At 38.9% G+C, this 11,372-nt stretch overlaps 3 protein-coding genes and 1 non-coding gene across 4 annotated transcripts in view; 3 read left to right on the top strand and 1 right to left on the bottom strand.

Moving 5' to 3' along the window:
- LOC104728493 lies at positions 4 to 4,337 on the top strand. The gene is made up of 5 exons (XM_019232560.1): positions 4 to 431; positions 1,349 to 2,510; positions 2,636 to 2,782; positions 2,975 to 3,091; positions 3,574 to 4,337. Exons 1-5 carry the CDS (start codon positions 67 to 69, stop codon positions 4,183 to 4,185), a joined length of 2,403 nt encoding a protein of 800 aa, XP_019088105.1. The 5' UTR covers positions 4 to 66; the 3' UTR covers positions 4,186 to 4,337.
- On the top strand, positions 6,166 to 8,411 carry LOC104724624. Its single transcript, XM_010443161.2, has 10 exons — positions 6,166 to 6,370; positions 6,540 to 6,599; positions 6,692 to 6,731; positions 6,838 to 7,016; positions 7,095 to 7,133; positions 7,254 to 7,343; positions 7,463 to 7,523; positions 7,597 to 7,721; positions 7,842 to 7,933; positions 8,046 to 8,411. Exons 1-10 carry the CDS (start codon positions 6,323 to 6,325, stop codon positions 8,158 to 8,160), a joined length of 849 nt encoding a protein of 282 aa, XP_010441463.1. The 5' UTR covers positions 6,166 to 6,322; the 3' UTR covers positions 8,161 to 8,411.
- Positions 9,316 to 9,387, top strand: TRNAP-AGG. Its single transcript has one exon. It is a non-coding gene; the product is annotated as a tRNA-Pro (tRNA).
- Positions 9,719 to 11,372, bottom strand: part of LOC104724625 (E3 ubiquitin-protein ligase RBBP6-like) — a 7,706-nt gene continuing 6,052 nt past the window's right edge. The window contains exons 14-16 of the mRNA XM_010443162.2: positions 11,218 to 11,337; positions 11,038 to 11,128; positions 9,719 to 10,578 (exon numbers count right to left, since the gene is read on the bottom strand). Of these exons, the coding sequence (XP_010441464.1) occupies positions 9,907 to 10,578; positions 11,038 to 11,128; positions 11,218 to 11,337 (883 nt within the window). The 3' untranslated portion in view covers positions 9,719 to 9,906. The remainder of the gene's footprint in view (positions 10,579 to 11,037; positions 11,129 to 11,217; positions 11,338 to 11,372) is intronic.

Below are 11,372 nucleotides of genomic sequence, written 5' to 3'. Positions count from 1 at the left end.
TCTCTCTCTCTCTCTCTCTCTTTTGCGTTAAAAACCCTAGTTTCGTCTTCAGCTTCGTAATCAGCGATGCTTCCACACTCGTACACCGTCGATTCGCTATCGCAATCTCAAGACCTAGCGTCGGCTATACTCGCAGCTTCTACGCCGCCTAATATCTCCGATGCTTGCTCTTCCGTTGAATCGTTTCTACAGTCGCACACGCCTGATCAGTGTCGTCATTTCTTCTCTGTTACATTCCCGAGTTTAATCTGTAAGATCTTCGGCTTCGGCGACCCAACCGCCGCATCCCCGGCACAGTCTTCGTCGTCTCCGCCGCCGAACGGTTGGATCGATGTAGTCTCGGCGGCTAACGATTTGGATTTAGCGGAAAGGGTATTCGCTCTGTTATCCCCTAGTGGTATACTTATGAGCTCAATCTTTGCTGTTGATAAATTGTCTCTTGTTAAGTACGTTTTCCCGACGGAACGTTTACCGGAGTATGCTCGGTTCATGCTCTCCAGCGAGAAGGATCGAACTGCGTTATCTAATCTGTGCCCCTTTTTGAAAGGTAAAATTGAGGAGGATTCACTTCGGGGTTCATCTTATGAAGTTAGGCTTAATGTTTTCGAGTATTACATGTTTTGGCTCTCCTATTATCCGGTTTGTAGAGGAAACAGTGAGACTGCATCTGTGGTTCCTATCCAGAAGAGAAAGGTGTCTAGGCTACAGAATTGGACACATATCAAAGGTTTTCCTGGTAGTAGTAGTAGTAGTAGTAATAAGCGTGATTCAGATCAGAAATTGGAGTGTAATCTCTACTTAAGGCTTCTTTACTCATATCTGAAAGCCTTTGTTCCTGTTTTCGACTTAAATGCTCACCAGCCTTATCGTAGCTCTCTTTTGCATTACGGATATGGGTATGATGTGTCAGTGATGACAAAAGCTGAGTTCTTGGTGAATGTCTTCTTGCATTATTGGCTGGTTGAGAACGACTTCTCACCGTTTCCGGTTGTTACGGCTAAATCTTTCGGTGTGGCTCCTCCTTTCCGTTCTGCTGTGGAGGAGATTCCACCTACTTGTGGGTTGGAAGAAGTAGTGAAGTTGCTTGTCAAGTATCTGAATTTGAGCTGGGTTACAAGTGGTGTCGGGACTGAAAACTATGTTGAGTATGGCGAGAGCCCCCGGTGGAAGACACCGACTTCAGGATCGTCATTCCATGTTGCGAATTTGAACCTTAGGCCGCTCACTTCCTGGAATACCCATTTACAGAGGCCGCTCTATCGTTATATACTGAGGAGCTTCTTGTTCTGTCCTACAAGTGGAAGCTCAATGAAGAATGCTNTATGAGCTCAATCTTTGCTGTTGATAAATTGTCTCTTGTTAAGTACGTTTTCCCGACGGAACGTTTACCGGAGTATGCTCGGTTCATGCTCTCCAGCGAGAAGGATCGAACTGCGTTATCTAATCTGTGCCCCTTTTTGAAAGGTAAAATTGAGGAGGATTCACTTCGGGGTTCATCTTATGAAGTTAGGCTTAATGTTTTCGAGTATTACATGTTTTGGCTCTCCTATTATCCGGTTTGTAGAGGAAACAGTGAGACTGCATCTGTGGTTCCTATCCAGAAGAGAAAGGTGTCTAGGCTACAGAATTGGACACATATCAAAGGTTTTCCTGGTAGTAGTAGTAGTAGTAGTAATAAGCGTGATTCAGATCAGAAATTGGAGTGTAATCTCTACTTAAGGCTTCTTTACTCATATCTGAAAGCCTTTGTTCCTGTTTTCGACTTAAATGCACACCAGCCTTATCGTAGCTTTCTTTTGCATTACGGATATGGGTATGATGTGTCAGTGATGACAAAAGCTGAGTTCTTGGTGAATGTCTTCTTGCATTATTGGCTGGTTGAGAACGACTTCTCACCGTTTCCGGTTGTTACGGCTAAATCTTTCGGTGTGGCTCCTCCTTTCCGTTCTGCTGTGGAGGAGATTCCACCTACTTGTGGCTTGGAAGAAGTTGTGAAGTTGCTTGTCAAGTATCTGAATTTGAGCTGGGTTACAAGTGGTGTCGGGACTGAAAACTATGTTGAGTATGGCGAGAGCCCCCGCTGGAAGACACCGACTTCAGGATCGGCATTCCATGTTGCGAATTTGAACCTTAGGCCGCTCACTTCCTGGAATACCCATTTACAGAGGCCGCTCTATCGTTATATACTGAGGAGCTTCTTGTTCTGTCCTACAAGTGGAAGCTCAATGAAGAATGCTTCTCAGGTGTTCTCCATCTGGGTTATGTACCTGGAACCATGGATGATCAGTTTGGATGATTTCTCAGATCTTGAAGCTGCTTCCAATGGATCTGTAAAAGATGTGAAACAGGATGAGTCTTATGAATCACGCGTTTGTGGATACACGTCTTTGTGGCAGAGCTATGTGATTTTCAATTATCTCTACTACAGTTCTCTGGTCATGCATTTTATTGGCTTTGCGCACAAGTTCCTTCACACAGATCCAGAAATAGTAACTCAGATGGTTCTAAAGGTTTGTTACCTAGCTTAAGCTATTTTTCTATAATTCATGGACTTATCTGTTGGAAAATGGATTGCAAGACTTCTGTTTTTAAATATTAATGCGACTGAATGATTCCATTGTGTCTCTCTAAATAGGTGATGATTGCATTGACATCGTCAAAAGAGCTTTTGGTTCTGATGAAGGATATTGATAAAGCCTTTCACTCCAAACAAACTGGATCTGGAAATTCAAAAGTGAACGAATTGTCTAGATTTGCTCCATCTATCCGTGAGCAGTTGAAGGTATGCCTATATTTTTCCTCAACACCATATTTGTTATCAGTTCTCTGGGCTCTCATCATAAAAAAGGGTATCTAGTTTATTTCATCATAACATCTTTGAAAAGTTCAACAAAACACTGTAAAATCATTTTTTTCACATAAATACACAAACTCGATACTGACAAATCATGTTTAACTGCTGGTGGAACTTCAGGATTGGGAAGATGGGTTGTGTGAGAGCAACGCTGATGGTTCATTCTTACATGAAAACTGGAACAAAGACTTGAAACTCTTTAGTGATGGTGAAGATGGTGGACAACAACTGCTTCAGGTTAATGTCGTCCTTTTATAATATTCTACTGTAGTGATAAGTTCGGAATAGAAAAGGTAGAAGATTAATAAATTTGTTGGATGATATCTAGAAATGTGCTTATAAATAGCTCAGATATGGAATGATACAGTTGACAAAGTTATGGATAACATTCCCGTTTACTTGTTTTGCTGTTTTTAGCCTTCTATCTGAATTAACAGGAGAATCTGTTGCTTGAATATTAGATGAATATGCAGTTATCGGCCATGTTATGAGCTATTTATTTTTGAGGACTTGTTCACGTAAATCCGACATTTGTTTATCAGTACCCTGGTTGTATCAATAAGCCATCAGAATCCCTAAGCACACATCTGCACGCTTGTTTACTTGTATCCGATACTCTACTTTAGTTTATATGATTCTAGAATCCCTTAGCTCATTAGGGCGAGTGGAACTTAAAACATGTAACTTTACTGAAGGGGTTTTGTTCTTTGCATTTGCAGCTATTCATACTGCGGGCAGAAGCCGAACTGCAAACTGTATCCGAGAAAAACCTCACAGAGTCCCTTAAGTGTGTAGATTCACTGAAATCAGCGGTTTCAAACTTCTTTGGCGGGGATGTCATAAAACCAATCGCCTTTTCCCTAGAGCCGGACCATCCCCAGAAAAACCGTGACGAGGTGTTCAAGCCACGTGGTGCTGGCAACCAAATAGCAGGCAGTGTGAAGTACAAAGGGGACTGGATGACACGTCCCATATCAGAAGACGAGGTTGGATGGATGGCTAAGCTGCTAATCAACATCTCTATCTGGCTCAATGATCGTCTCGGGCTAAACCAATCCGAGACCAATAAAGGCAAGAAAGATAATCCAGAGTCGGTGTCGTACGTGGACGTATCAGGGGAAGATGTGAGAAACATTACCGGAGCTGGAGATGCTGCGAGGATGTTGTTCCGAGGGATGGTGATGGTATGTGGTATGGTGTTGCAGCTGATGAAAAGATTTGGGATTCGAGTCAACCTCCGGGTCATGGCGTCCAAAAAGTTTCTGATGCTTTTGTTCCTCTATATATTGTTTCTTGGACTCAAAAGGATTGTAACTAGAATGATTTGGTAGTGTCTTTTTTACTTGTTTGAAAGCTCCAAGGAAATATACCCTCTCAAGTCGCAAAGAGGGTTTTGATAGGATATGCAAAGCTTATTTACGAAACAGGGACTAAAGTTTTTTTTGGTATTTACATATATGGCATAGTGCTGGGCAAGGTTATTTTGCTGAAGTGTTCAAAGCATCATACCTTGACAGCAATCCTGATGAAGTTGTTCTTTAGGTAAACCCTTCAAGTTTTTTTCGAATACGGTATGATGCAAAATGGGCCGCAACTGTCAGATAGCTCACACCACCCAAATTGCATAATACTACTCTCACATAGGTACAAAAGGCCACCTTTTACTTGGGAAATTCCACATGTATCGCTTCCAATTAACTTGATTGCAGCAGGTGTTTCACACCATACTAATTGCTCCCATACTATGTTTAAGATCAAGTTTTGGATTTGGCCTAGGGAGTGCACTTGTAATCAGATGAAAATGATTTAAACAATGCCAAAAGTATGAAATTGTGTGATGTGTATTTATCGTATTAGGTGTATTTTGGATCATACGGATTAAGGCATGGGACACGACTTTTCAAAAGAAGATGAAATAAATCACATTTACACCGTATTATAATAATGGAGAGATTAATAACTGAACATAAAATTGGTTAAAGATACTGAAAATTATTCACATACGTAAATGTGATTTGTTTTAAAAATCTTCGACTTATTATAATAGAAAAAATAATTGAATAATAAAAATAGTTAGAGATAGAATACAATTGAAAATAAAATCAATTAAATACAAAACCAACACTGATCGTTGCATGCCACGCGTCGAGCAGTGGGGAGCAGCTTCCATTGTCCAACTTCCCAAATCAGAGACCCTAAATGCGATTAGGAATGTTTGGTGTGTGGGAGTTAACAAATATGGCATCCCTCCATTTGTGAGAGATTTTGTGAACTCCTATATCATTATTTGGTGCAATGAAAAGAAAGTTGGTGGTAGATTGCAAGATGGGAATTTTTTTCAACCATTATTAAAAACTGGAAGCAAAAAAATTATTTGGAAAAAATTTTCACGGAAATAAAATTTACAAAAGGCAAAGATTTATGTATTATATAGAAGAAAAATATCAAAAAAAAACATGAATTTTCAAATTTGGAACAAGAAATTACCAACTTAGAAGCAAAATTAATTTGCTTCCATCAAAAAAATTGGTGATTAAAATGCAAAGTTCATAAAACTTCCAGATTTTTCAATCATTATTGAAAGTTGGAGATTTTTTCAACAATTTTTAAAAGTTGGAGATTCTTTTTTCATAAAAAATTGCTCAGCACAAAATGGCTACAATTTAGGTAGTATAAAACGGAAAATTTTGGGAGCATAATGTCTTTGACGAAGCCCTTCACCCCTTCATTCGGAGTTGCAAACTTTGATCTGGGCGATGGAGTCTCTTCTGACTGCTGGAGTTGATTGTCCCAATTTCGAGTCCAACTGTGCAGAGCTAGTTGCGATGGTGCAGTCTCCGGATGATTGGCCTGTTTTTTCTAATCAGCTAGATGACTTCAGCCTTCTCAGAGCATCTTTTCCTAACTTCACTCTTAACAGGATTCCGCGCACAGCTAACGTAAAAGCCGATTGTCCTGCTCGTTTTTCACATATTTTAGTTTCAGAAATAGCTTTTGTAAACTCTCATTCTCCGGCTTAGGTTACAAATCTTACGAGTTTTTTTTAATTTAATGTTAAATTAACAAAAAAAAAACAGAAAATTTTGAAAAAAACATAAATTTTCAAAATTGGAACAATAAATTATTAACTTAAAAGCAAAACTAATTTGCTTTCGTCAACAAAAATTGGTGATTAAAATACAAGGTTAATTAAATTTCCAGAGTTTTCAATCATTTTCAAAAGCTGGATCTTTGCTTGTTAAAGCCCAATGAGAATTTTCCACGTAATAAATGAACACGTGTCATCTGATAATAAGATCCAGCCATCAGCTAATTTCATCGGTGGTTTTGGTCGACTGTATATGGAAAACTCCGAGCACCTCTCTCTCTGACTAATTTCGAAATTGACCGCAGAATTCGTCGTCTGTCGTCTTGATCTGTCGCGAATTTGTTAAAAACTCCCCTTTTCCAGAGCCAATCTTCACCACCATGGCCGCACCGTTCTTTTCAACTCCATTTCAGCCTTATGTCTACCAGGTTTTACTATTTTCAATCATGTCACTATGATTTTGATTGTCCATTGTAATAAGTAGGACTTAGAGAATTCTAATTGTTGATTTGATTTGTTGTATATTTTTACTTGGGATTCGTTTTGCTTATGATCTGTGATTTTATTGACATTTGATATTATTTTGATGCATTGCAGAGTCAACAAGATACAGTTACACCATTCCAGATTTTGGGAGGTGAATCTCAAGTTGTTCAGGTTGATTTCTTAGTGTGATCTTCACATTTTGTGGCTATTATTATAATATATATATATCCTTCTTAACTTGTCCAATCTCTATCGGTCGTCAGATTATGTTAAAGTCAGAGGAGAAAGTGATTGCTAAGCCTGGTATACTTGTTCGTTCCCCCCTGAATAAAAAAGTTCACTTTTTGTCTATTCAATTTTGTAAGAGACTTGTTTTCACCTAAAAATTTGATTTTGGTTGCTTGTAAAGCTTCCATGTGCTACATGTCTGGTTCCATCGAGATGGAAAACACTTACACTCCTGAACAAGAAGTTGGAGTTCTTCAGTGGCTTTTGGGCAAGAGTGTCACCAGCGTGCTTCTTCGTAATACCGGCCAAACCGACGGCTTTGTTGGTATTGCTGCACCTTATTTGGCTAGAATTCTCCCGGTTAGTGATTTTAGCTTTTCTTTTTCTATATCAATCATAATGTAGATTTGATTCATGTTTATTTTGTTTCTCCTGTAGATCGATTTGGCAATGTTTGGAGGTGAGATCTTGTGCCAGGTACGTAGAGTCTTTCTTCCTAAAATGTGGACGCTTTAACTCTCACTTTCTTTCCTCATTCAGATCAAGCTCCTATAGAGTTGTGTGACCCCTCCTTGTACGTCTTCTTGCTCTCTGTAGCCAGATGCATTCCTTTGTTCCGTCCATGATGTGAAGGTTGTCAACGGAGTTGACCAGTGGGCAAGAAACGTTGTTGCCGCTGGTGCAGAGGTTAGACGACGGACAATGCTACTTTGCATTGGTTTCTAATGCCAGTATCTACACTATAGTATTCTTTACCAATCCCACAAATTCTTGTCTGGCTTCTACTCACAAAATTGTTGTTGCAGGGATTTCTAAGACAACGCCTATCTGGACAAGGTCTTGCTTTTATCCTCGCAGGTGGCTCAGGTGAGAGGTTTTATCCCAATGAAATGCTGTTACTGTTTATGTACAATTAAATTAAATTGTACATATATGTTAGTTGTACAAAAAGTTCTGGAGGTAGGAGAAGTTCTTACCATTGACGTGTCTTGCATCGCTGCTCTCACTCCCTCGGTCGACGTCCAAATCAAAAACAATGCTCCTTTGAGACGAGCAGTATTCGGGGTACATATTTACACTCTTCCATCACATATATATATATATATATATTGTTTTAAATTGTGAAGAAGTTTTGAGGATTTTTGAATTGTTCATAATCTGTTGCAATCTTTCAACACCCAAAAGGGTGATAACGTAGTAATGGCGACTCTAACGGGGCCAGGCATTGTCTTCATCCAAAGCTTACCGTTTCATCGGCTCTCGCAGCTTATCGCAAGGTAAACCGACCAACAACAATCCAAAATCTTTCCTTTTGTGTAACAAAATATATGTTTGTGTTTAAATATATATATATATATATAAGTTTTGAATGGTTTTTTTTTGTGACAGATCGGTGACATCGCCAAACATGAGAGAAAATCCAAAATTGTTGATACAGATAGCGATATTTGCGTTCCTGGCATACGCTGTGATTCTATCATCGTTGATCTTAACCGAAGTTTGAAAGCATAGAGAGAGAAAAGAAGAAGAGATAGAGGTGCTTTTTTTTCTCAGACCAAAAAAGTAACGATGTAACTGTTCAAATTAGCTCTTTGGAAAAGGAATATGATACAACAACACACACAGCTCTAGAAAACCATTTTCTTTTCGTTTACTAGTGGTGGGGGTGGGTTCAGTCATGTGTTATTTTGATATATTTGCTTTTAAAACGTAAATAACAAATAGGAATCAAAAACAAATTTGGGTTTCTTTCTATTTCTACTTGCAACAAGATGCATACCAGTTAAGCTCTGATTCATTTCAAGACCAAAGAGATCACAATAACAAACAATTCCAAGAACTCTGAAGGTCTTTGAAGATAAAGAAGCCACATGGGGATCCCAAAGTAAAGCTTGATTATTGACTCGCTTTCCTGCTGCACGAATCTTCTTTTCCCCCTTTTCAACATTGCACAAACCTCTGCAGGATAAAGAATGTTTCCTTTAAATTTTGAAAGATGCATTGGTCTCTTTCTATTTGCTAGGTGGAAGCAAATACCAGATCAAGGGCTGTGCTGGGCAAGGTTTTTTTGCTAAAGTGTTCAAAGCATCATACCTTGACAGCACTCCTGATGAAGTAAGTTGTTGTTCTTTAGGTAAACCCTTCAAGTTTTTTTTTCGAATACGGTATGATGGAAAATGGGCACAATTGTCACATAGCTCACATCACACAAATTTGATACATGATTGCAGCATGTGTTTCACACCGTACTAGTTCCATACTATGTTATAGGTAAGTTTTGGATTTAGCTTAGGGAGTGCACTTGTATTCACACTACAGTATACTTGTCTGACTGTCACATAATACGGTGTAAATGTGATTTTTTCTTTTTGGTCTAGACTTGTTAATAATAATAATAGAGAGAGATTAATAACTGAAATAAACTTGGTTAAAGACACTGAAAATTGTTCACATAATAATACGGTGTAAATGTAATTTGCTTCCGTCAACAAAAGTTGGTGATCAAATGCAAGGTTAATTAGATTTCCAGATTTTTCAATCATTTTAAAAAATTGGAGACTTTTTTAACCATTTCTAAAAGTTGGAGATTCCTTTTGAAGAAAAAACTAATTGCTCAAGACAAAATCAGTAGGATTGAGGAATAGAAAGGTAACATAGAGGGCGTTTGGTCTAGTGGTATGATTCTCGCTTAGGGTGCGAGAGGTCCCGAGTTCAATTCTCGGAACGCCCCTTTCCTTTTTTTTTTAAAAATTCCTAATGGGCTAGATTTCACTAAGGCCCAGTAAGAAGCGAGGGCTATCATAAGAACATCAACTAAACCTCCACTGATTTTGACTTTGACTATTACATAAGTTGTCTGAATTGATGATTGTGTAGTATCGTAAATTACAAATTCTCAACAAAAGAAATAAACAAAAAATTAGGTATATTTATATCAAAACAGAACAAAATAAGTGGATTTATAATACATCTAATCCTTTGATTCGTCGTCATTGATATCATTAGACTAAGAGAGAATCAATAAATCAAGAACAATTGCAAAATCGAATTCCATTACAAAATACATATTTCTTTAAAAAAGCATTTGGTGACAAAAAGAGCTCTCTGATTTTGTTCATTACAGCAAAATAACAAGATTCTCAATTGATTGTCAAAAAAAAAAACAAGATTCTCAATTTTCTTTTGTTTTCCGATTATACAAAAAAAACAAAGAAATGAAAAAGAAACAAAAAAAAAAAGGTTTGAAAAATCAAGCTCGAGATCTCTCTCGGTCTCCCTTGCCACGCTTGGAGTATCGGTGTTTATCTTCACAGACATCAGCAACCACCACCGGTGGTGATCGCTCGTACCTTGATGGCTTCCTCTTGAAATGCCTGTCTTCGTCGCTCGACTCATAATCCGCTACTTCTATTTCCTTCCGGCTGCTGCTGTGTCGGTGAACCGATGTTCCCACGGCGACGGCTGCAGGCGGAGAAGACGATGATACTTTTCTTCTTTTACCGGAAGATGTTTCTTCCTCCGGAAAGCTTATACGAGCGAACACGCTTGACTTGTGACTATTATCAATCATCTCTGCTTTAGCCGCTGCTGCTGCAGCTGGTGGCTCCGATGAACGAGGTTTCGATCTCTTGCGGTGGTGATGCTGGCTGCGTTCCGAATCACCACGGTGGTGACGGTGGTCCCTACTTCTTTCTTCATCGCGACGGTCGCGAGTGCGGTCTTGTTCACGGTCTAGGTCTTGGTGACGAGAAGACCTTTCACGGTCGCGCTGCCGATCTCTTTCTTCGGGATAACGATCGGATTTTCTCTTGGAATCTCGCGACGGAGATAAGTTTTTACGCGGTGGCGGATGCTCTGGGGATTGTCTCTCCGGTCTTCTCCGACGGTCGTAGTCGTGAGTCGGTGGCGGAGGCGCTTGTCTCTGTAAAAACATTCGTTAAAACCCACACAGTTAAAATTAAAATAATATCGATTTAATAAGATTCGGGCCTAGACAAATTAATTAATTGGGCTCTATAGCCCAATGGCCACTAGCCTTGCGAATCTACTAAGGCCTACTTTAAAAGATTCTTTCAATTTTTTTTGCAATCTCTGCCATACTAATTGTTTTTTATTTTTAAGTTCAGATTGCAAAATTCTCTATAGATTCTAATAAACCCAAATTTTAGAAAAGAATTAAACATATCATTATTATTTTTATTTTTTTTAAGTGGGTTTTGTGGTTGATGAGCAAAATGAGTGGTGGGGAATTAGAGGCCATTTTCTGATCGTAAAAATAAAAAACCAATAGTAAATAAAGAGGGCAAAGCACTAGTAAACACAGATAAGAAGAGAAGAGGGAGAGAGAAAGATAAAGATGAGACCACAAAAGGAGACATACAGATTTATTAGGGTTGATGGATGATGCAGAGGCTGAAGTCCCATTGTTCATCATCATTCTGCTATTCTCTCCTTCCCTAAACATCTTCCCACTGTTTCACAATTATACATACACAAGTCACGTTTAGCTTTTAGCATTATCATCCTTACGTCTAGTAAAATAGAGTTAGTATTTTTTTACCCTTCAGTTCGTCTCTCGTTTTCACGTTTTCTTAGCATCTCAGCTTTTCGGGCTTCCGCTTCATCTCTGCCCATCATGGCACGTTGGAGATTCATGCGGTTTCCCATTTCCGCTAGGTCCCTGCACATGCACACAAAGTTCCCTCATGAGACTAT

The sequence above is a fragment of the Camelina sativa genome, chromosome 11 (genome assembly GCF_000633955.1).
Source record: "Camelina sativa cultivar DH55 chromosome 11, Cs, whole genome shotgun sequence".
Classification (NCBI taxonomy): domain Eukaryota; kingdom Viridiplantae; phylum Streptophyta; class Magnoliopsida; order Brassicales; family Brassicaceae; genus Camelina; species Camelina sativa.
This window is presented reverse-complemented; position numbering and strand designations above follow the sequence as displayed.

Bases quoted from the DNA above. Each gene is read 5' to 3' on its own strand.
- LOC104728493 (XM_019232560.1), top strand. From the start codon at position 67: ATGCTTCCACACTCGTACACCGTCGATTCGCTATCGCAATCTCAAGAC. The intron at 2,783-2,974 runs GTATGCCTATAT...GTGGAACTTCAG, and splicing joins CTATCCGTGAGCAGTTGAAG to GATTGGGAAGATGGGTTGTG. The intron at 3,092-3,573 runs GTTAATGTCGTC...TTGCATTTGCAG, and splicing joins GTGGACAACAACTGCTTCAG to CTATTCATACTGCGGGCAGA.
- LOC104724624 (XM_010443161.2), top strand. From the start codon at position 6,323: ATGGCCGCACCGTTCTTTTCAACTCCATTTCAGCCTTATGTCTACCAG. The intron at 6,371-6,539 runs GTTTTACTATTT...GATGCATTGCAG, and splicing joins TTCAGCCTTATGTCTACCAG to AGTCAACAAGATACAGTTAC. The intron at 7,134-7,253 runs GTACGTAGAGTC...TGCTCTCTGTAG, and splicing joins GAGGTGAGATCTTGTGCCAG to CCAGATGCATTCCTTTGTTC.